Source organism: Lepisma saccharinum, chromosome 1 (genome assembly GCF_977018435.1).
Source record: "Lepisma saccharinum chromosome 1, izLepSacc3.1, whole genome shotgun sequence".
NCBI lineage: Eukaryota > Metazoa > Arthropoda > Insecta > Zygentoma > Lepismatidae > Lepisma > Lepisma saccharinum.
In genome coordinates this window covers 162,829,515-162,855,252 of record NC_139229.1, presented here as the reverse complement: position 1 = coordinate 162,855,252, position 25,738 = coordinate 162,829,515, and the positions used below count along the sequence as shown (strand labels likewise).

General features: G+C 37.0%; 2 protein-coding genes across 2 annotated transcripts in view; both read right to left on the bottom strand.

Annotated features, from left to right (window-relative positions):
• HSPBAP1 (HSPB1 associated protein 1) overlaps nucleotides 1-25,738 on the bottom strand; it is a 66,019-nt gene that overhangs the window by 38,782 nt on the left and 1,499 nt on the right. Inside the window, exons 2-3 of the mRNA XM_083141717.1 lie at nucleotides 10,376-10,590; nucleotides 7,462-7,638 (exon numbers count right to left, since the gene is read on the bottom strand). Coding sequence (XP_082997843.1) covers nucleotides 7,462-7,638; nucleotides 10,376-10,564 — 366 coding nt within the window. The 5' untranslated portion in view covers nucleotides 10,565-10,590. The remainder of the gene's footprint in view (nucleotides 1-7,461; nucleotides 7,639-10,375; nucleotides 10,591-25,738) is intronic.
• Nucleotides 18,237-18,620, bottom strand: Alg13 (Alg13 UDP-N-acetylglucosaminyltransferase subunit). The gene has a single exon (XM_083121220.1). The coding sequence runs from the start codon at nucleotides 18,618-18,620 to the stop codon at nucleotides 18,237-18,239; it is 384 nt and encodes a 127-aa protein (XP_082977346.1).

Sequence of the window (25,738 nt, the reverse complement as noted above, 5' to 3'; positions counted from 1 at the left end):
GTGAAAAGTACCACTTTTAAACATAAAGATATCCATAAATATACCTGGTCTTCTCCAGATGGTAAAACTCATAATCAGATAGATCATATTCTCATTGATAAGAGAAGGCATACTAGTATAATTGACGTTCGTACACATAGAGGTGCTGACTGTGCCAGTGACCATTATTTAGAATTGCTAAATTAAGAGAAAGACTCTCAGTGATAAATCATAAGCAACAACATCTAAAAGTTATAAAATTTGATACAGGAAAGTTTACTGATGAAAGAATTAAGAAAGATTACCAAATTAAACTGTCAAATTGATTTGATGTTTTGCAGGATTTAAATGATGATGAAAATATAAATGAAACAAACGTAAATAAGAATTGGGAGCACATACGTAATGCAATAGAATCAGCAGCTAAAGAAAGTAGAGGATACCATAAACCGAGAAAAGTAAGCCATGGTTTGATAATGAATGTCATATTCTAATAGAAATAAGAAATCAGGCTAGACTTAGGTGGTTAAATAACTCGGATGATACAAATCTAAACAATTATAATAGAATAAAGCGACAAGTTAACTGCATGTTTAGAAGTAAGAAAAGAGATTACTTGAAAAGCAAAATTAACGAAATTGAAACAAACAGCAAAAATAAAAATATCAGAGATTTATATAACGGTGTAAATGAGTTTAGAAAGGGGTGGCAACCTAAAGTAAACTTGATAAAAGATAAAGATGGTAATTTTCTAGCTGACCCAAGCGATATTCTAAATAGATGGAAGAACTACTTTAATGACCTTTTAAATGTCCATGTAGGAGATAAATCAGAAGTAAATGAAGTACACACAGCAGAACCTTTAGTTCCAGAACCTAACTTGACTGAAGTTAAAGATGCTATTAAAAGGCTAAAGAATAACAAAGCACCTGGCATTGATTTAATACCAGCTGAGTTAATTAAATATGGTGGAAATTCATTAATATGTCAAATTCATAAATTAATTTGTTTAATATGGAATAAAGAAGAAATCCCTCAACAGTGGAAAGAATCCATAATTATTCCTGTGTTTAAAAAAGGTGATAAAATGAACTGCAATAATTACCGTGGAATTTCTCTACAATCAACAACATACAAAATATTGTCTAACATTCTTTTAACAAGACTAACACCATATGCTAATGAAATTATAGGTGATTATCAATGTGGATTTAAACGTAACAGACTACAGATCAATTTTTTCACATCAGACAGACACTTGAAAAAAAGTGGGAATATAATCATAGCATATGCAGATGATGTAGACTTACTGGGGGATGATGTGAATACAATTAAGAATAATGCTAAAATATTTTTCAAAACTGCTAAAGAGATAGGTTTGGAAGTTAACAAAGAGAAAACTAAATATATGCTTACAGGCCAAAACCAAGTGTTAGGTAATCATCAAAATCTAATTATTGATAACAACTCGTTTGAACCAGTTTCCAAATTCAAATACTTAGGAGTAATATTAACAAATGAAAATTATATTAAAGAGGAAATAAAAAGTAGGCTGAATTCAGGAAATGCATGTTACTTCTCTCTTCATAAACTTTTGTTTTCTCGTTTAATATCTAAGAAACTAAAAGTTAAAATATAGAAAACCGTAATTTTGCCTGTAGTATTATATGGATGTGAAACTTGGTCCCTTACATTGAAAGAGGAACATAAATTGAGAGTATTTGAAAATAAGATCCTTAGGAAAATCTTTGGACCTAAAAGGGATGAGGAGACAGGTGAGTGGAGAAGGTTACATAATTTAGAACTACATAATTTTTATTCATGTCCAGATATTATTAGAATAATTAAATCAAGAAGACTTAGGTGGGCAGGCTATGTGGCACGAATGGGAGAGGAAAGAGGAGTTTAGAGGATTCTTGTTGGGAAACCTGATGGTAAGAGACCTGTAGGAAGGCCAAGACGAAGATGAAGGGACAACGTTGAGATGGACCTAAGGGAAATCGGTAGGGATGGAAAAGAGTATATAGAACTTGCTCAAGATAGGGAAAGATGGAAGGCCTGTGTTGCTGCAGCCATGAACCTTTGGGTTTAAGAAGGCTAGGGAGTTAGTTAGTTAGTTAGTTAGTTAGCATTTTCTCCTAAACAAAACATTCAACAACTGTCTTATTTGGTGCAGTTTAGAGGAAAGAAAGAACAAGCTCAATCTAACTTACCTTCCCTCCACGAGTGTTAGAGCACGTTGCAGCGATTTTTTAAACAATGCGATCTGGCTTTAAGCAGTAACAAATGCATTGTAAGTGGCAGGCCTGTTGAGTTGGAAGTGTACTTATACTTGTCTGCTAGATTTAGACTTTTATTGTGTAGTTCTTTACAATAGTTTTAACTTTACTGTGACAGTGACGGCAGTATTGAGTGTCAGTGAAATCGCGAAGCCAGGTAAAAGTGGCAGCAAGCTATGGAATGCAGTAAGTTGTTTCGAAGAAGATTTCATCGAAATAGATGGTAAGATTATTCGCTGTACTTCACTTTCAAAAAAAGAAAATGAAAAAGGACAATAGTTTATTTTTGCACTTCACTAAACATATTATTTTAAATGAAAGCAAAATATATACCATTCATATATAAAAAAATACAATAAATTTCTTGCATTTTTTATACTTCATATAAAATTTAATGTATCGCTTCTTATACATGAAGGTATATATTGTGTTGTCATTTAAAAAAATACTTTTAGTGGAGTGCAAAAATTAAGTATAGTCCTTTCTCATTTCCTTTTCTTGGCAATAATTTTTCCTTTTCTTGTTCATTTTAGAGTAACTTTTTTCCCTTTAAAATTCAGTCTCCAATTAGTATTTCCAAACCCGAAGATTTATTGTCGCAGCTACACAGACCTCCCATCCTAGGGTGAAAAGAAACAAAATTTTATAGCTCTGCTGTTTATGAGACACAAATGGAACAGAGTTCCCTTGAAACCCTAGAAAAGTTAGACTTTAAAAATCCAGAAAAAAATATGCAAGTTTTGAGAGCAGCTTTCAGCAAAAACTTTGGATAGGCAAGTTTTCTATTGACATATTTTGTATGAAAATATAAAGAACCAAAAACTTAAATTAAAACTAATAACTTGCTGGATTAAAAATTATGGATACTCATGTTTGGACTCCAATTTAAAAATAACCAGTAGGCCTACAAAAAAAAACAAGTTACATCAAAATTTAGCTTATTGAATCCTGCGTTAAGCTATGGTAACAAATTTTTTGAGTATGCCTTCAATATTTTATAGGGTTGAGCTGATACCACTTTGAACCGATACCGACACTCTTACCAATTCCCACCAATACCATTACTTTTATAATTCCAATTTAAAATAACAAAGTATAGTTATTAATAATTACATACACATATGTATATATGTGTATAACTATTATTATTACATTTTACAGATATGCATTTTTGACAAGTGGCAATGAATAAATTAACCCACAAAAGATGATCTGTTGACATATTTCATGTTGAAGAGGTTTTCTCGGGCAATCAGCCAGGTGATTTCCGGATAGGCTTCTCAACTTTCGAGAGCTAACTTTACTCTCATCTTCAGGGATAAAGAAAAATCATGAAGCTTCAATCTTCCCAAACAAAAATTAGTAAACAAAAAGTAAGGAGAGAATGAAAACTTACCAGCTCTTGCTTCTATACCAGGAAATTGACTTCTGTACAGTGATATTCCGATGTGACTTTCCTTTCGATATATACTTTCGGCAAATGATTTCTAAAAAAATTAAATGCATAGTTCCATCCCTTGATGTGGAAGGAAATCCAAACTCATCACTACACTATACAGAATTAACTGCCATCAACTGTCGCTCAAAGAAAATTAATTCCTTTCCAAGTTCCCTGTACATAACCATGCCTGCTGAAACCCAATTATTCTACTGTCTGGACAAACAAAAGTATAAAGTTGGAAAGCCAAACAGCGCAATTTCAGCAGGAAATTTTATATCCACATTTTTTACAAACTGCAAGTTGTGCGTACCCTACCAGGTATTTGAATTTCAAGGAAAATACTATGTACTATGTCTGAGACATGTCCACCACTTTCATGGGTGTTGGATGACCTTTTTGATTCTAGAGAGAGAGATGTCGAGAAACACCAAAGAAAGAGGACAGGATCTGTCAATGAATCCTTAACCAAAAATTGCTGTTTCTGCACATGGGCTACCGGGGTCTCATTGGGTTCATTGTTTCACGATACCTCACCTGCACGTACAAAGGCTGGTGAACTTCAAAGCAAAACGAATCAGAAGCACCACATTATAGGGATAATTTCATGTTACACTTGATTTGTAGACTTGACTGTGATTCTTTTCTGCATATGAATCTTTGTGTCACGTACTTCTTGCTGTTTGTGAAAGCTTGAATCTACGTTCAATTAACAAATACAAAAACATGTTTCAATTTTTTTCCAAGGCCAAATGCAAGTTGGAAAAGGTAAACAAACCTTTGAAAAGGAACAAATGTTGGTCTTGGCCACGCTTGGGTATCGGATGGTATCGGTGAAAAAATTTTAACCGATACTTACCGATACCGATACCACTGGTGTATCGGTTCAGCCCTAATTTTTTATCCTCGCGAGAACAAAAAAAGTGCCTGTTTTTTGGTGTTTTCCAAATGACCGTCCTCTTTGAAATTCTGTAAATAAAAAACTTGTGGTCCGATCGTGATGAAATATAAATACAGTGTAGGTAGAAAGGTTTTAAATTCAAATCTTAATTTTCAGATTTTCTTTAAATTGGCCAAGAAAGGGTTCTTATCAATTTTATGAAATAACTTTTTTTTAGTATTAGGTAGTCCTACAAATACGATCTTGGTCTTGCTATGAAGCTCTTTGCAGCTGTTTCCAACATCCATTATCATTGTCATTTCACATTGTGAAACCAATATTATACAGATCTTTATTCAACAGAGTAAAGATGTATGTTGAACACTGAAACACTGCATGTTCTGTCGCTACAGTGATGTCCTTTAAATCATGGAAACTGTGAGCTGTCACTGCGAGCGGTGTTGCCACGTTCAACATACATCTTTACTCCATTGAATAAAAATCTGCATAAAATCGGTTTCGCGATGTGAATTGAAAATGATAATGGATTTTAAAAACGGCTGCAAAGAGTTTCAAAAGAAAACTAAGATCGTATTTGTAGAACTACCCAAGACTAAGAAAAAGTTGTTTCACAAAATTCATAAGAATGTCTTTTTGGATGATTTTTAATAATCTGAATTGTATTTAAAACCTTTCTACCTGCACAGTATTTAAATTTCATCACAATTGGACCATTAGTTTCTTTTTATAGAATTTCAAACACAGCAGTCATTTGGAAAACACCTAAAAACCGGCACTTTTCTTGTTCTCCTGATGATAGAAAATTAAAGGCATACTAAATAAAATTGATTATCATAGTCTAACACAGAATTCAATAAGCTAAATTTTGAAGTAACTCATTTTTGTGTAGGTTCGTCCACTTGTTAATTTCTAATTGGAGTCCAAACTCGAGTATCCGTGATTTTTAATCCAATAGTAATCATTGAAGTTTTAAAAAAATTAACTATTAAACGATGTGTACTGCATCCTTTCCTATTTGTGAACAATTAACCACTGCTTTGTGACTGCTATGAAAACTTGACCATTAAACCTTGACATATCCTAAAGAACTTTGGTATCATTGCATCAGACTGTTAAGCAATTCACAAAGTACTCATTAAGATGTTAATTGCATTAAATTCTCATCTCAGTACATTTAAACAGGAGAAATATAAATGTGATATACCAAATTGAACATTTAAATGTAAAATTATTGCATGATTGCCTTTCAAAAGGGTTACAGGTATTAGGATATAACAAGACTTATCAACAGATTTGAAATCTTCCAACACAAAAATTAATTGCTCTGTTTTCCAATCACATCAGAACTGAAACAACTGTGTTACATTGAAAGTATGAAAATGTGAGAATCTGAATACCAAAAAAATGTATAGGTATATGTGATGCATAACCAAAAGACTAAAACCAAATAAACAAATAAAAATATTCTTGACATTAAACAAAGGCAGTAGCATTTACCCTCCATCTCAAACATTATTATAAATCAATACCTAATACAAGATTCTGTAATTTGTTATTTTATGTTGCATATCTGTAACTTTTGGTTAAATGCAATGATGATAACGAGTGATGATTAGATGAAATTGATAATGAGACACTCACAAAGATCACTCATGCCTAAGCCAGGATTTAAACCTGGGAACTTGGTGGCGAGATCAAAAGTCTACCACTTCACGTGTTCTGCACCAAGCCAGCTACATAACACATGTAATGAGTATGTAGGTATTCAAAGTGCAATGATGTGTTACTGGGCTACTCTTTTGCCATATTTATCATTATAGCTCAGAATTTCTTGGCTCCTCCCTCCCCCTTTCCCTCTCTAACACAAACACATATTTACAAGGGCTAAGACAATGCTGTTTAGAACCCACAACAAGTTTTTTTGTTTCAAGTCCATTTATGCAAATATAGGCTAATCGGGAATGAACCTACAATTTAAAGTGGGATCTGAACCACTATGTGCTTCCACCATGTATTGAGCCTGGGATCCATTGGTTACACGGCAACAATATTACCACTATTCCTTCGGGGAGGAATACTCTTACTGATTCCAGCACCAATATGTTCTGTTCCATTAATATATAAGTATTCCATTCCAAATACCTCACCAACATCATACATTAGATTTTGCATTGTATCTAAAGATGTCTGTTTGACGGTTATGCAGAGATAGGTAATTTACTCTGATAAGCTTACTTTTCATTTTTCCGTGCAAATTTGCGTGGAAAAATGAAAAGTAAGCTTATCAGAGTAAATTAGATTTTGCATCAAAATATTAAACTGATTGATTGATTTGGTTTATTTAAGGTCGCATTTCAAAGAAAGTCACCCCTTACACCTCTTAAAATATTCGAAGAATTACATAAGAGATAATCAGAATACAAAAATACCTAAACCTATCATCTAATTATGTTATTCACTTTTGCTGCAAAACATTGGTTGAAAATTAAATAAAATTATGTATTTTGCAGAATACACAGACTCAGTGAAAATTTTACTCATTTAGGCTCTGGTTAAGCTGATAGGCATTGTTACTGGTATATTGATTGATTGAGTTAGTCCTCTAAGTTCATTTTATGCACAGAAAGGCTAATTGAGACTGAACCCACAGTTTAAAGTTGGATCCGAACCACTATGTGCCTCCACCAGGTATGGAACCTGGGACCCCTTGATTACAAAGCACAGACTGTATCACTGTGCCATCGAGAAGGCCTGGTACTGGTATAGGTTCAGTCTGAGCCTAAAGGGTTAAAAGGTAAACACAGTAAGGAAATAGTAAATACTTGCCAGATTTAACTAAGTAAGTATCACAGAATATAACTCACCTCTACATCATCTCCATTACTATTGAACCACTCATGAAGGTACTTGTAATCAAAATACATCCACTTCCTTGTAACATTGGTTCCTTGAGTTTTCCTAGCTGTTTGTTCCTGCTGCCAAGACACAAATTCCTTCAAAGTTAGATATTCAGTCTTACACAATCTCTCCCAACATGGTTCCTGGTCAAGAAACAAATGTTAATGCAAAATAAGCCACAAAATAAACATTGGATTTGTTCTTAAGATTTAAAAAAATGTATTGTAGCTCACATGGCTCCTTTCTTTAAGACACATTAAATGTTGTGTAGTTAACGTGTTGTTTAACTATTCTGTAATATCACATAATTACAGATCCATGGTGTCTAGGAAACTTTTTGAAGTCAGTGTTGGAGGTGAACTTTCACCAATCTTTTCACTTAGATTTCCAGACTAGTCATTAATATTTTCATGTTCAAGGGGTTCCTAACTACTGGATTAACACTGAATTTCTGAAAATCCACAGAGAATAGAACTCAGATGATATATGTTCCTTATTTATATGTACACTCTTGTTCAGACAAGGGTCAAAGAGGGTGCCACTTCACCTGAACAAGAATATTCATATTTCACATTTGTAAAGTCAATAGAATTGTCAATAGTTATACCATAGATGAATTCCTAATAATCTTGCCATTTGTATTCTCTTCCAAGCAAATTATTTATTGTATTCACCATCATGTTCATCATAAAAACCTGCAACTATTGTCAAATTATTACAAAACAATTTCATAGTTCACAGTTAAAAGTTGTTCCCAAACCAGCCATTGTATTATTTTAATTATTTTTTTTCATTAGTTTCTGCTTCTTTAGGTTAACTGTAAGGAGAACACACAAAAAGAACATTCATGCCCACGCTGGGACTCAAAGCAGAACCTTAATTATCTATCCATGCCAATGTGATCTTTATAATTTTGGCTTGAGAGAATTCACAGAAACTAGGATAATTCTCACAAACAAGGAATGAAAGGTAAGGAAAAGTAATTGATAAAGTTCCCCATGCATATAGCACCAAGCCATGAAGCCACATTTAGGGGATGTGGGGGTAGGGTCCCACACATTCTCGGCCATTTTGGAGGTGATGTGATCAGCACCTTGCTCCAGCCACATTTAACCCCCAAGGGTTGTCCCAAGGTACCCATTGATTTGAGGCTGGGTGAGCTGCAGAGCTGTTTTATGCAGGGACAAGGCCGGAAAAATTCCAACCTTAGATCACCCAGCCTGGGAATCGAACCTGGGTCTCCCGCATGGCAATCAGATGCCATGCCAACTAGACCACTGCAACTACTTTTAAGTATGAACTATATTATTGTTTCATAACAATATAGCAACATATAATTAACACTACATAATACAAAAATCAAATTAACAATTAATTGCACTTTGTGCTCAGATAGACTAATTGGGACTGATCCTACAATTACAGTGGGACCTGAGCCACTGTGTAATGTGCCTCCACCAGAATCAAAGTAAAGCACCACTTGTAATCAAAAAGGCAACAGCATTATTACTATGCAATCAGGAAAACCCTAGCCAATACAAAAAAAAATGAATAAATAAATGAAAAGAGAAACCAATTGAACAGAAACCAACATTTCTCAATTTAAAAAAAAAATATTATTTCATAATAAACTTGTCTACATTGTTATCATATACCAAAGATTGGAAAGTTACTTTTTAACTCAGTTACTTATTTTAAAAAATAACTGTTACAATTACTGATACTTGAAAAGTAATTGTAAGTTACTTTACAGTTACTTTCACCTGCTTCTTTCACATCCATTCAACAAGATGAACTTCCTAAACCATGACTTCCTTCTAGCTCAATAACTACCATGTTCCAAATGAATGCAACAATCCTCCCAAAAACACTAGTCTTCCCGTCCAATTAGAAATGATGAATTGCTGCCTTAGGCGATTCCATTAAAATTCTTTCACATAAGCATCAAGAGAAGGTACATAGTTGGAATTTAGCTCTTGGCCCACGTTACAAAGTTTCAAGTTAACAATTAAGTACGTAGAATTTTCAGCGAAAAATGCAGGCTTAACCAGGACTTGAACCCAGGTGTCTGGCATACCATGCCATTGCTCTACCACTAAGCTACCAAGCCAGCCTGGCTTCGCCTGAGTTTTCGCTGTGCTGTTTTACCTGCGTGTTTTTGCTCAGGCGAAACCAAACTGGTGACTCGGTAGCTTAGTGGTAGAGCAATGGCACGGTATGCCAGAGACTCAGGTTCAAGTCTTGGTCGAGCCTGCATTTTTCGCTGAAAGTTCTATGTAGTACGTCTCTTGTGTTTGCCAAATCTTAATGTAACAATTTTAAGTGTTGTAAAGTAACTGTTGATAATGTTACTTCCATTGCAAAAAAAAAAAAAAGTAACACACTTTCAGCTACAGCTACAGCTACTTAGTTTTAAAAGTAGCTACTTACAGTTAGAATTCCTCTAAAAGTAACTGTTACTTGTGACTATTAAAAGTAACTAATGGGTTGAGTTGATGTTTTAAGTCCACTTTGTGCACAGTAAGGCTAATAGGGACTGGACCTACAGTTTAACATGGAATCTGAAACACTATGTTACTCCACCCGGTATCGAACAGGGACCAAAAGTAACTAATGACTTTCAAACACTGTTGTACACAGATGTATATAGAGAAACTGAGATTTTATTTCTCATTTAACAAAAGGAACATTTTATAAAATTTCCAAACACACTCTTTATTTATAAGCACCTAAAAAACATGACTGTAAATTCATGTATATCAGAAAAAGAAGTACCAATTTGTGAGTCAATGTTGAAATATATCTACAACTATAAAACAAAGAAAATTAAACTGTACAATTTATACTGTCCCTCTAATAAGAAAATATCACTTATCTTACCTGTATATATTCATTATATCCTACTCGAAAGGGCAATGGTGCACTACTGAACTTCTCAGCCCAGTCCATCAAGGACCATGATATGCATTTCCATGATTCAACTGCTGATGGAAAAACAACAGGAAATGTCAATTTATTGAGAACCAAATCTCGTATAACTTGTCCAGGAATAATTTCTGCACTGTCCATCTCTGCTAATCTCTTGTTACAGGCACCTACAATTAAATATGAATCTCGTCAATTATGTATGGTAGTTAAAACCATTCCTATCAAAAATTCAAAATAATGTTTATTTGTAATTGTAGCTCGCCTGGCAACGTGATTCAAACAAGTGTTCTCGGGTTGCCAGCCAGGTTAAGTTCATGTTGGCTTCCAATGTTTCAAGCACATACATTGCTCTCATCATCAGGGAATATAGAAATGGAGACCAGTGTAGGGTAAAATATATGACTATGATGGGGTGGAGTTTGGACTCTGTCTTCCTATTGGCTCACTCTGGATCCTTATTGGCTGGAGCTTTGTTTTTACAGAGGAGTGGGTTGAAGGCGTGACTGAGCTGGAGTCCCACATCCCTGTTGAGATTGGTGCTTTCCCGTGAAATGGCTATGGCTTCTTTTACTCGTTGGTCCCAGTAACCGGCACATTTGGCTATTATCTTGATGTCGGCAAATAAAATCCTGTATCCCTCTGTGATGCTTTGTTCTGCAAGTCCTGACTTTTCTGGTTGTAATAATCTGATGTTGTACTGATGTTCATTATGTCACGCTTCAATGGTGCATCCTGTTTGGCCTATATATGGTGTCCCACACTCACATGGTATACGGTATACTCCTGGAATCTGGAGCTCCAGGTTATCCTTCACTGAGCGGAAATGAGCTTTGGTCTTGAGTGGTGGTCTGTGGATGGTCTTTATTAAGTGTCTTGCGAGAATTCTACTTAATTTCCCAGAAGTGTGCCCAATAAAAGGTAAAACTGTTGTAGTGGGATGTTCCTCCCATGTGTTGCTGCTAGCAGGGAGGCTGTGCAGTGAAGGGACCACATCCCCATGTTCGGCTGGTATGGGTGGTGACGAATTGGTCCTTGTAAGGACCACACTGTTGTCCAGTGTTGGTCTCTGCTGAGATGTCACTGCCTTGGTGATTGCCCTGTTGATGTCACTGATGTATCATTCTGTTGTAGCAAGGTTCTAAGGTGGTTGAATTCTGAATGTAGATTTTCTTCGTCCGAAATGGTTACTGCTCTGTGGGCTAGTGTGTTGAGAACCACAAGATGTTGGGCCTTGTGGTGGATGGAAACTATGGACATTAAGGTAGAGATCGGTGTGAGTGGGTTTTCTATGTACACTATGTCTGAGTGTTCCATCTGGTTTGAGGCAAATTAGGATGTCCAGGAAAGGGAGGCAGCCATTTTCTTCTAACTCCACAGTAAACTTGATGTATGAATGGCGGTTGCCAAGGAATTCTAGGAAACTATGTATGTAATGTCTGTCGTCCATGTGGCCAAATGACGAATGCATCATCTACACATCTTTAAAAACAGGATGGTGGATGCAGTCCATCCTTCAGAGCTTCATACAATCTCAACAGGATGTGGGACTCCAGCTCAGTCATGCCTGGAACCCACTCCTCTGTAAAAACAAACCTCCAGCCAATAAGGATCCAGAGTGAGCCAATAGGAAGACAGAGTCCAAACTCTGCCCCATCATAGTCAGATCTTAACCTTACACTGGTCTCTATTTCCATATTCCCTGATGTTGAGAGCAATGTATGTGCTCGAAACGTTGGAAGCCAACATCGACTTGACCTGGCAGGTAACCTGAGAACACTTGTTCCAATGTTTATTTGGTTGAATGAATAGGGAAATAACAAGAAGCTAGAGTCGATTCTGCAATCAACTTGTGTATCTAGTTGGTTTATGTGTGTTGCCGTTAATTTTCCTTGTAGTTGTCATAATGCACCCTTGATCTCTCAATTACCTAAATTTATTTCCAATTAAGCTTTCATGTGTTTCTCAGGTTACAGTTAAATGTTGTTTTAATTAATTTAACCTCCTGCAATTGTTTATGTACAACTTGCACGGTCAATGCTTTGTTAAAAAAAAAAAAGCTGCATCCATTCTATCATAATGTTTGTGCCGGTCCTTTACAAATAATAATCATTATTCTTTCATAATATTCAATCAAAATTTCCTAGTTTACTCTCTCAGAGAATAAAGAATTCACTTCAGAAGGTATATTTTTATTGTGAAATATACATGAAGTAATTATATCATTGCCAGGTCATCTATTTTGTAATTTTAAGTCTTGTAGATCAAAAGTTACTATTGCAATTCCCTAATGTATTATCATTATTTTTAATTTACCATTTCATTTAATAATATATAAATAAATTTATTTAGAGAACATGATATTATGGTGCATTCTAAAATAATTATTCTGGCAAGTGATATGCTGCAAATATCAAGGATCACCAATAAGAAAATACAAGGGTTGGAACTTAAATAGTGGCAACACTGCTGTGGAGACACTATGCAATGGAATGTAGTAGTGGCGCTGATAGCACACGTTGTTGACATACCTACCTTACCTCCGAGCAAATGGACTCGCCGTCCCACATCACAGGCAAGCGCACAAGCGAGGGAAACACAGTCACTTGTGAGCGAGCGGTCTAACGTGAAGGTCACTATGTTTTCCAAACAGGAACAACGGAGTTGGATCAAGATTGAATGTTCCAGAGGTTGTACAGCACGACAGTGTCATCAAGGGCTTAAAGAGGTGTGCGGGGAATCAACATTGCCGTACAGAACAGTGGCACGGTGGGTAAAAGCCTTCAACGAAGGTCGGCAAACTGTGGCAGACATACATTGGGCAGGTCGTCCTAGCGTCTCTGAAGAAGAAGTGCAAGCTGTTGCCGCGTTAGTGGACAGTGATCGAAGCATGACGATTCGTGAGCTCGCCCACGAAACCGAATTAGCGCATACGACTGTGCTTCGCATCCTGAAGGAACGCCTGGGCATGCGCCAAATTGCATCACGATGGGTTCCGCATGAGTTGACGGAAATTCAGAAATGGATGCGTTACGATGCTGCTCAGACGCACTTGGAGCACTATGAGCGCGAAGGTGAGGCTTTCTTACGCCGTATTGTAACACTGGATGAGACATGGGCCAGATCTTACGAGCCAACACTGAAACGCCAATCCAACGAATGGCATCATTATGGGTCGCCGCGAAAGTCGAAAGTGCGTCAGAACCCCAGTGTGGTGAAAGTTATGGTGATTCTCGTGTACGACTGTGATGGCGTTATCCTAATGCATTACGTTCCTCCACGGCAGACTGTCAATGCCCAGTATTACTGTTCATTTTTGGAGCATCAACTGCGACCAGCTTTGCGAAAAAAGCGGCGACACTTTCTGCGCAACCCACCCATCATTTTGCACGACAATGCACGGGCGCATGCAGCGCAAGCTGTGGCTGCTCTGTTCGGTCGATGGGACTGGGAAGTACTGTACCATCCACCATACTCCCCGGACTTAAGTCCTTGTGACTTTGATTTGATTCCGAAGATGAAGGAACCACTTCGTGGCATTCGCTTCAGAACTGTTCCAGTGATTCAACAGGCAGTAGACCTCTCCATTCGCACCATCAACAGAACAGGCTCTGCTAACGGTATACTATGCCTTCCATATCGCTGGCAACGGGTTCTACACAACGCTGGTGACTACTTTGAAGGACAGTAACAGGTACAAACATGTAACTCTTGAGTATCGGTTGTGAATAAATAGTTGTCACTATTTAAGTTCCAACCCTTGTATAAATAAATAGAGATAAACTTAGTACAAACTTTTCCTTTTTATTGTATCGACAAGAAGTTCCAACAAGGATGGTGGCAGTGGCCACTGAAATTAATAGAAGTAAGGTTTTCTGCCTTTACAGTTTATTTACTACTGCATCTCTCACTTCCCAAATATGAAAACAAAATACAAGTTAATTAACTGTTCTACCCTGTAGCTGCATAATTAACAGTGGCGTAGCATGGGCATTTCGGGTGGGAATGCCAAGTTCGAAGGAAGGGTTGGCCCTTTTTTGCTTAATAATTTACTTATGGTATTAGTCGCCACAGGTATTGTTTACCTGTACTTGCCTGGAGTCAGCTTGGTTTTCAATAAAACATCATCCATACATGTTATAGCTAGAAAATGAGATGCCTCACTATGCAACAAATGTTTCGAACTGTAGTGTTTTATATCTTTCGGCATGACGCAAATCATTATAAAACCTACCTGAATCACAAGCGCCTCTGCACAACAATAGACGTCATTGTTGTGGTTGATCCAACTACTGATTGACTTGGTTTATTTTACATCGGTTTTCTACCACTTTTGGTTAATCGCAAATATGAATATGATTGATGATATTGATGAAGGGACACTCACAAAGAACATCCGTGCTCACGCCGGGATTCGAATCAGGGACCTCTGTCATCTTGGCATGCTGTGCAAAACACTCTGACACGGAAAGTGGCCAGATGATCCAACTATCGTACACTCTACTAACGTAACAGTGCCGATTAGTAATTCAGACCACTGTTTATTACATCTTGAGAATGCTGATAAACATTTTAAAATAATTTTGTCCAGAGACCATTCGATGTATGAATGCTGAACATATCCATTGACACAATAATAAGCAGTTAGATAATAACGAAAAAATAAGCCGGCCCCCATGGCAGAGTGGTTAGCACATCACGCTACGATGCCAGGGGTCCCGGGTTCGAATCCTGGCCTGGGCAGGGATGTTTGTGACTGTCCATTCATCAATTTCATCATATCACCACTTCGCAAATTAGTCAAAAGTGGCACAAGAAGCAAAGTAAAATAAAGCAATTCAATCAATCAATAACGAAGAAATAATAATAAAAAAAATAATAGTTATGCAGGTTAAGTGGTAGAGCAGCCACAGGCTGAACTTCTACCACGAGAACTTCACCAACTTATTTGACAACACCTGTGTTGATCTTTTAGTTCTTAATGCACATCGCTGTTCATGCGATAAATTATACAATGCAGTGGTCATTAAGAAGCAGTATATTTCAGTTTGGTAAAATTATGTGTCAATATTGCATTTTGTAGCATCACATAGCACGAGTGCAAAGAACCGGGTAGGAATTCTACCGCTGTCATCTGCTTCAGAAGGCAGGAAGGGTCACATGAACCAATCACGTAGCCCTCTGCTCCATATGCTGCTGTACGAGAGAGCATTTGCGCATGTGCTGTAGAGATCCAAGCTTTCCCTCCAGAAAGGTAGCAAAGAATATAGAGTCCTTTACGCCGAACCTGCCCGGCGTCCGGCCAGGAAAGACATTGAAAAAATGCTAGAACGAGTGTTGTTAGTGGAGCGCAAAAAAATAGCTATTATAACGTTAATGCCATGAAGGTCAAACATATATGAAATTAGTCAAGTTTAAATTTATATTTACAGCATTTACGCATTTTTGAAATTTTAAATCTGGGAACGCCGGGCATACTATAAGGCTACGCCACTGATAATTAGTAGTCTTGCTTCTGGTGAGAGTTCAGAACCATGAAACCAGAGTTTGAACCTGGAAACTGAACAGAGTTTAAAAATGCAAATATTAACCCAACATCATCAAATGGTTACCCTCTTAATAATAATAATAATAATAATAATGGGCTGCATTCTAGAAAGCTACATAACAGTGACAATGGGACTGACCCTATGCCACACCCACTGAAAAGTCACTGTGTAGTCCTTGGATTTCAAAAAACTGATGCATCAGAGTATAGTTTTAGTTTACCTAATAGATTAGTGTTTGTTTACATGTTTTGTTGTCATTCAAATCTGGCAAAACAAATTAACAATGACAATACTGAGCACTTTTAATATGATACAACAGTTTAAAGTGTTCCCATGAGATATGCAAAGACAAAAATGGAATGACAATATTAGGGTGGACCTGGAGGTAAGAGATAAGAATGGTCAAGAGCAGAATGATTTTGTCCCTGATAGGGACAGATAATACAGCAATAAACCTTCATGATTAGAAATACCAGAGAGTTACGTAGGTAGAAAAAAATGTTAAATATATTGATATGGTTCAAGTTTAAATACCTGTGTCATTCATGATGTGGATAGTGTATGTCGATTTGGCACAAAATCATGTATTTTTTCAAGATCTACTGTGCAAAAAAAAATGGAGCTCATGTTAAAAGGTATTCAGATAAGATGAAAAGTTTCAGATAGTTCAGCATCAGTGTTTCTTTCAGGCATCTCTCCGGTGACTCCCAGAGGGAATCTACCCCCCCCCCCCCCGGGACAAAATTGTACGATAAAACAAAAAAGTATAAAACTTTTCTACCACCATTGTTTCCCTCGCATCGGACTGCATTACTTTGTGTGGCGAACATTTTTGCATTTATATTTCCCTCTGTAAATAACAACGTCTACACTTGTCCAATCTTATTAGGGGTGTGCGGGACAGAATATTTTTTAAATCATGACATTCGGGATGGGTAAAATTTGCCATTTCCCGACATCATTCGGGAAATTTTCGGGACGGGAAATGTTTGAAATTTCCCGAAGCTCTGAAAATCTCGAATTCTACACATAATTTTCACCTTAAGTGATTGTTTTTTAATTTCTGGTACAAAAACTAACGATTTCCGATAAGTACCAGACATTTACAATGCATAAAATGTCGAGAAGTAATGACTTTTTAAAATGATCATTCGGTATTTCCCGACTGCTCGGGATCCCGAAAAGTCAGGATCAGGAAGGAAATTTTTTTTCCCCGATCCCAGTCCCGACTTTTCCAAGATCCCACACACCCCTGAATCTTACAGAAGAAGCAGAATAAAACTGGCATCTGCACTAGCCTTATCTTCTCTCTCCCATCTCGAATGTGCAGTAGTGTTTTCCACACCAAAAGAGCCGACTTGTTGTAATCAGAGTCGACACGGTATTTTCTTTGTAATTGATACACAACAGTATATTTGTAAACGATAAGAAAATCGATTGTTGAGTCAAAAGTGGACTGACTGAAAAGTGTAGAGTTGAAAAAAAAAAATTTATGCGATAGTTAGAATCTAGCCACCACATTGCATTCGTCAAGTTCCAGACACCAGAGAGTTGTTAGTTTGCAAAATGAAGTCAATCCAGGATGTACCATGTGGAAGAGGTGTTGACATTTGAGTGTCTTCAGAAAGGGTCACACCCTACACCCCTTGGGACAATGGGAAAAGACTTAACTTAATAAAAATACTAAACATCTCATAACAAAAATGGTTTTCATAAAAGGTAAAACTTTACACCACATGTTATTACCTTAATAAATGGTAAAACGCTACTGTACACATGCATACCTTCTATGTAGAGTTCATTCCTCTCTCTCCTCTGATGATAAACCAAAGTGCTTGTGAAAATATGGAACAAATTAGGTTTAGACAATAGTTCCTTACATTTAAAATGGTTTATTGGCACATAATGGTCCGCACACTCACCAGTATTGAAAAAAAAAGTAAAACATGGAGGAATGTGGTCATAGGTAAAGATATAAATGACATTTCAGTGTTGGTTTTTCAGTTGTAACATACCCCACATGCCTAATAACCAAGCACCTTGAGTAGTTAACTTTCAAGATTCCAGCATCAACATGAGTATGGGTGTTTCTTTGCAACTGTCCATTCATTAATTTCATCTTTGTCATCACAATAACCAAAAGTGGTAGAAAAGTGAGGTGCTAAATAAGAGACATACAAATACAGAGTACTCCCTCTTTACATGATTAGTGAAATATCAGGTTCAGGAAAATACAATCTGAAATAATACCAAAAATTACGAAACAATCATTTATTTAGGTTTAAAGCATCATTCAAAATATCTGCAAATCTCTCAGGATGTCCACGTGGAAATGGCTTCAGGCTTGAAAGGTCCATATATTGCAATGTCTCTGTGAGAGTTCTACATGTGCAATATAACACATGTCCATCCTTAAATAACTGCTCCGCCAATTCAAACTGATGGTTTCCCATTAGTCCTTCATTGATAACAACTATCAGAGGTTTCCCTGCACCTAGAACTTCCAAGCAAGTACCTGCTCCTGCATGACTTATCACTAGTGAAGCATTTTCTATGTCGTCAGAAATGGAGTCCTTGTAACGATAATGACAAAGTTCAATACCCTCAATATAATCAGTTTCTGGGATTACTGATCCACTACCAACTTGCATTGACAGCTTCGCATAACCTTTATTTCTCAAAGCCTGAAAGGATAATAGTGTAATTTTAATGATCGTGATCGTAGATAGTGTACTTTAAGATAATTTATCCCAAAATGCATGACAAACAATGTCAAATATCAAAGAATGAATTTTAATTCTTAATACATGTTAACATTGATAACAGATAAATAAAAAGCCTTACGATATCCAATTCAGATTTTACAACTAACAGATATGAGGATAAAGTGGATACTGAAATAGTGCATGACTCAATTATGCATGACCCAATGATATATTTTTGTTATTATGAAGGAAAATTGAGGCTCTTTTTTTTGTAACATGTAGCTTTTCTAAGGTGAAACAAGTATGTAGTAAGGAGAGAAATGCAGCTATTATTATAATCTTTCACTACAAGCTCTCTTTTACACTGGGATATTTCTATATGGTACTCTATTGGTAACAGCATCATTGATTGATTTGCTTTATTTTACTTCACGATTTGTGCCATTTTTGGCTAATTTGCGAAGATGGGATGAGTGATGACATAATGAAATTGATGAATGGACACTCACAAACATCGATGCTAAGGCCGGGATTCAAACCTTCGTTGAAAATAACGTTTTAATAGCTATCCTATTGCGCTCCAATGTAAAGCTTAGGGCAACCAAATGACGAACGAAAATATTTAGGGACACAACAGGGGTGGTGCCTCTAGCGGAAAAGTTTGGCAGTGAACAGCCCTATTGAACAGTACCCATTGACCACCACTAACTTTTGTTGCAGTGTGCAGGGGTTTATCCAGGATTTTTCCCTTGGGGGGGGTGTTGGAAATGTTTGGAGGGGGTGTAATTTTGGGAATGTTAAGTGCACATTTTGGACCATTTTAAAATGTTTGCCCTAATTCAATTTGTTCATAGATGTTTCCAGAGATTACCCCCCCCCCCTTCCCCAACCTTCACGTAACATTTCAGAAGAAAAAAAATGTCAAATGCTGGAAAAGATGGAAAATATATTTTTGTGACAATGTTAAAATTTCAATCTACAGTTCAGTACTTGATTTAATCAATCGTTAGACAAACACGATAGATGACATTAAAAAACACAAAATTTAAACATATTATTACCAGGGATCATTTCATGCAATTCTTAAGCTAGATATAAAGAGATTAGGAACACTTGTGCAATATTTTTTTACTGTATTTGTATGGTTCTTATCGTAGGTGTAACTCAGCTATTATCTTTGTGGGTTTCCCAATTGATCGATGAATATCGCTGAGAATGCATTGCATGTGTGCGTGTGCTGAAGTATTAGTAATAAGTACATGTAACTGCAGATATATTATGACTCTTAAATAAATGACCACTGCGAGCGAAGCGAGCAAGAATATTTTTAGAACTATTTATTTGCAAACTTATAATGCATATTATTAATTTAACCTAGCAACAATACTTTCATTTCACAGTATCCCACAATGTGTACTCTTTACAATCTTGCTTTGCTCGTTCGGTGTCCTCCTTACCTCAGTACATGCCCACTGCCCCCTCCTGTTCTAGCTACAGTTAGAAAATATGCATATATATATATATATAATTTTAATAGTTCTATGTTGCGAGTGAGTTCCAAATGCTGCTGGAGTTTTCAAATCTCTGTTTAAACAATGATTCACAAACTGAAATAAAATAATGAAACTCTAGAGCAGTGGTTTCCAACTTCAAAAGGTCCGAGGGCCAAAATTATATCCAGCAGTTGATTGGCGGGCTGCATTTTTTTTGGGGAGGTCGGATTAAAAATTACAAAAATTGTAAGTACTGAACTGAGAATGTAGTACTTACTTTCGCATGACGTAAATTTCTAAAATGAGGCATTAAATACAAAGGAATCACAAATCAAATTTGTATAATTACAATTTCTTTCACAAAAACCCAATACTTATGGATGAATTGAAAGAAATGAAAAACACACCATACAAATAAGAATCCTTCATAGTAAGTGTTCAATGTGAAAATTGAGGCCGATCTGCTTCTTGTATTAACGTTGGAATGTCCACTTCAATTTCTGTATTTGAAAGTCTCAGAAGGTGAAGCAGTGAAGAATCTACCAATTGACTTCTGTAGTGGTTCTTGATGAACTTCATTGAAGAAAAAACACTTTCACACATGTATGTGCTGCCGAACATCGATGTCATTCTTTGCCCAAAACTACGAAGGTTTGAAAAGCGTTCCCTTGAAAGGTATTTGAAAAACTCTGGCCCCTTTTCTTGGCTAGTTTGAAGGAACACAACGCCTTGCAAATCATACAATTCAAGTTGGAGAGAGGCTTCTTGTTCTTCGATGTTAACGCCAAGAGGATTGCTAAATAGCTGGATGCTGCTTTTAAGTTCTTCAAAATCTTTAAATCTGTAGTAAAATACATCCATTATTTCTTTAATATTTGCACTGAATTCAGAAAATTCCGGTGTTTCTTCATCTTCTGCTAGCCACCGACGCTTGGAAAATGGACCAGGTTATTCCTCTCCAAAGTAACATTGAAAATCTTCAGTTTATTACGAAACCTATTTATGTTTCCCATTAAATCTGACACCAGCTGGTTTCTTCCCTGCAGTTTCAAGTTCAGTTCTTTCAGATGACCTGTAATATCTGTTATATACACCAGTTGTTTAAGGAAGTCCATACTCTGAAACTGTTCCTTCACTAAAAATAGAACGTATTTTAATAAAATTACATAAAATTAATGTATTTTGCAAACTGGCTTCACAGGGAGCAAAAAAAGGCATCGCGGACCGCCAGTTGGAAATCCCTGCTCTAGAGCATGGCCATGAAGACTTTAAAATATAGTGGGAAGTTGAGATGCACATTTGATAGAACCCTGAGGCCTCCCACACGCGCAGTGGTAGCGTCATCGCCTTGTAATCAAGGGGTACCGGGTTCGATACCCGGAGGAGTGTGATAGTAGTTCGGATCCCACTTTAAACTGTAAGTCCAGTCCCGATTAGCCTTAATGTGCATAAAGTGGACTTAAAACACCAACTCAATCAATCAATCAATTGATAGACACCTGGTATTGCTTTTGAATGGAATTTCATATTGAAATCTTTTTACTCTTACAAAACATTGGAAAATATGCTTGGCGCTGTTGGGAGTTTATCTTTCAAATACTGAACGAGAAACTTTAGGGAATTGTGCCTCTTTGTCTTAAAAGAAAACTAAATAACATGTGCAAATAAACGCATGACATGTTTGCTGCAAGGGGAAGGCAAGGAATTTTCAATTCTAATTTGAGGTAATGCTTTATTTTAAATTATTTAAAAATTGAATAGCATTTATTTCACTTTCCAACACAAAGAGCACAATGCAACAAGCGATTTTTTTCTCTCTCCACGTTTTTCAGCAGGCAGTGGCATGCACCGTCGTGCCCCCACTGGTGCACCTATGGTCAGATATAAATTTGGGACTTAATGTAATTCCTTATACTTCCTTTGCTTCCTCTGAAAAGTTGAAAAAAATGTAATATGTCATTATGTCAGAGAACAGACTAGATAAAAAGAGGAAGACAATTTTTACTAAATCTATATCTTTGCAAACTGACAATAACTCTAGGGTGCCAGTAATTTCACAGGGCACCACGACGTTAACGCTTTTCTATTTATATCTGTTTTGCTTGTTCGGCAGCCAATTTGTCCTTTGCGCCCAGGCAAACCCCACGCAACTCCCCCCCTTACAACTCTCTTTCTAATTTCTTATAAAATATAATTTCCTTTACAAAGGTAAGAACTCTTAGGGCCACAAAAATTTGTCACACACATCAATTATAGACGTGAATGAATCACTTAGGTTCTTCATGAAATACCTGCCGTTTTATATTGAATACTCGGTCAGTAAATTTTATATTGGTACTTTATGAATGGTTGGCTGATTTGGTGTTGAAGTCCACTTTATGCACAGTAAGGCTAATCGGAACTTGACCTACGGTTTAAAGTGGGACCCGAACCACTATGCGCCTCCCCCGGGTATCGATATTTATGAATATCCGTTGGAAGAAATTATGCCTACATATAGTGTCACAGCTTTTCCACTCGCCACTTTCGGTTTCTTTCTGTCTGGTTTCAATTTCTCTATCTTCTTCAGCCAATTTTGCAGTAAAGTTTTAGACATTGTTACATAAGTAGAACGACAACACACGAACTGAGATGCTACACTGAGAATAACCTAAGGCATTTGACTGTTCTCTTGTCTACCACTCCAAAATCATCCATCTCGCCCAAGTTACAGAAAATAGTGTTGCTAACCATAGTAACACAATTCACTACAAGAGTCAAACCTGTATCTTTGAATTTCTTCCCTTACTTTTATCGTATATTTTTCGCATGAAAGAATCATGGTCGTCCGCAGGATTTTTTCCAGCAAAAGACAAGGAAGGTATTTTTTTACAGGGGTGGGGGGGGGGCAAACAAGGGACATTTTCTCCAATAATAGTATTGTTCCCTCAAAAAACATTGCTTAAATTTGAATTTATCACATTCATGCAATAATTAACGAATATATATTATGCTGAAATGATATTATATGTGAAAAATATATAATTTCTAGTTGACTTTCATTTTCCAGGGGGGGGGGGGGCGGGGGCCTTCCGGACTCCCATGGAAAGAATTGAAAAGAAAATTAAACAAAATGTAAATTCCATTGACTCAGGGGTTGAATTTACAAACCTGTAACGTATTTAAGAAATATTTATTTAGGTATTCAAACGCTGAACTGTCAACACTGTGCGGTATGTGCTCCCTGGAGGAGGGTTAGCGGTCAGTTTGACATTTTCCAGATGGCAGTGTCCCTTCCCTAGTGAAGCCTTGTCCATGCTGAACATTCTACCCTCCTCCTTTGACACTTTGTTTATAGTTGATCGAAAGGTCCATTGGACTTCGCTTCTTGTAGAGCTACAAATGGTTCCTTTATGTTGAAGTATTGTCATTCTATTGTTGATATAAAAATCCATATTTACACCCCCCCCTGCAGGGGGGAATGTTCCACTTTTCTGCTTGGGGGGTTGTTCGTCAAAATTTGGGAGGGTGTTGGGGGTGTGTGGATAAATCACTGGCAGTGTGTACTACAGCAGACTTTCCATGCGTGCTGGAGTTTTCTTCTACTGCGCACCATGCGGCAACACTGTCGCCATAAGCCCCATACTGAACTCTTAAGTTGGTCTCACCAATAGTTGGTAGGGCTTCTGACTGCCATGTGGGAGATTGAGTTTCCATTCCTGGGGTGGGTGATCTAAGGTTGGAATCTTTCCAGCCTTGTCCCCACATAAAGTTTCTCAGATTTCGACACATAAGCATATCAGTGTATTAGTTTACAGTAAAATAATGTTAATTTTACAGATCACATATATTTAGCCCTTAATTTAGTGAAAAATTCTGATTTTTTATTTTATTTTTAAAAGCATGTCATACTTTTGTAAAGTTAATGTCTTTAAGGGACAATTGCAATTTACCATTGGTTATCAGTATCAGTAAACTTTATATCAGTAGTTTATTGGCATCAGCATTTTATTATTACTTTCTGATACCACTAACAAGGCAAATGGAAGTTTACAAATGAACACAATATCAATTACTGTGTAAAACTAAGGCTGTAAAGTTGCTGGTATAAAGGAAGGTACTGTGGTTGTAATTTTAGTATTTACTGACTGCAAAAATTATTATCAGCACGCAGGAGCATATTCCAGTCCCTCTGGTGTGATTCATTGAGATACATTGATAAATTCCAATTTTCCCTCACATTTATTCTTTTTCAAACTCACTGAGATCTCCAGGTGTGCTGGAACCTTGGACAATGGAAAGGTAGAGAGTCCTCAATGTTTAATGAATTTCACAAGTGTTGCAAGAGTATTTGGGGTACTAGTTTACTATCCTTCGGACAGATTTCTTCATTTTTACAGAAGAAACTACGGTACTACTTACCGTAATAAGTTCCTGTAGTATTGTCTAACATCTGGAAGGTGTTTTGTGTGATGTGGGAATGTTTCATAGCGGAAATTCAACCATTGACGCATAGTCCCATGAACCATTCATACATAGCCCCACGAACCATTTCCGGTAAGGTTAGGTTAGTTAGGGTTACAATAGGTTACAATAGTTAAAAATTGGTTTCGAAAAAAATATGCGTAGCCCCACACACCATTCTCGCATAGCCCCACGAACCATTGACACATAGCCCCACAAACCATTTGCAGAAACGTACGTTCTTCAGTTACAAAAACACTTTTTTTAAAAAAAAATTGATCAAAAAAATGTGAATACACGTTAAAAAATGATCCGCGAAGCAGATAGGTAAGTAGAAATGTCAATTGACGAAACTCAGAAGTTATAGGTGTCCGAAGGATAGTAAACATTTACCACAGTATTTTTACCAGAGAAATTGATTTGAAAATCAGCTTATGGGACAATCTGTTTTTGATTTATGGTCATCTTGGACATAGACTACTGGTGGATTTACGTGCGGGGTTAGAAGGGAAGTTTTATGCTTGAGACCAGATATGTGATCAGGTGTTGGAAGCATTTAAGGATATTATTGTAATGTTAGAAGCCCTAAACCTGACGGGTCGGGTACCCTATTCTACACCCTCGAATTTTGAAATTTTTTTTCTTTCATTATGAAGGTTATGTGATCTTATTTGTGAATAAAAAAAATTGGAGCGCGGAAAGAAGTATTTACGACTGTACAGCCGTTTAAAGTTGAAATTTTGTCGTTTGAAATGGTTTGCAATTATTTCCAATTTCTAGATCGTGATACTAACACGACAACAAATTTTAACTATCGATCTCAACCTAACTGAACTAACCTATCCACGCGCCAATGGTTCGTGGGGCTAGCGCCAATGGTTCGTGGGGCTAGCGCCAATGGTTCGTGGGGCTAGCGTCAATGGTTCGTGGGGCTAGCGCCAATGGTTCGTGGGCCTAGCGCCAATGGTTCGTGGGGCTAGCGTCAATGGTTCGTGGGGCTAGCACCAATGGTTCGTGGGGCTAGCGCCAATGGTTCGTGGGGCTAGCGTCAATGGTTCGTGGGGCTAGCACCAAAGGTTCGTGGGGCTAGCGCCAATGGTTCGTGGGGCTAGCGCCAATGGTTCGTGG

Excerpts from the sequence above, each read along its gene's own strand:
- Alg13 (XM_083121220.1), bottom strand. The coding sequence starts at position 18,620 with ATGCAAGTTGGTAGTGGATCAGTAATCCCAGAAACTGATTATATTGAG.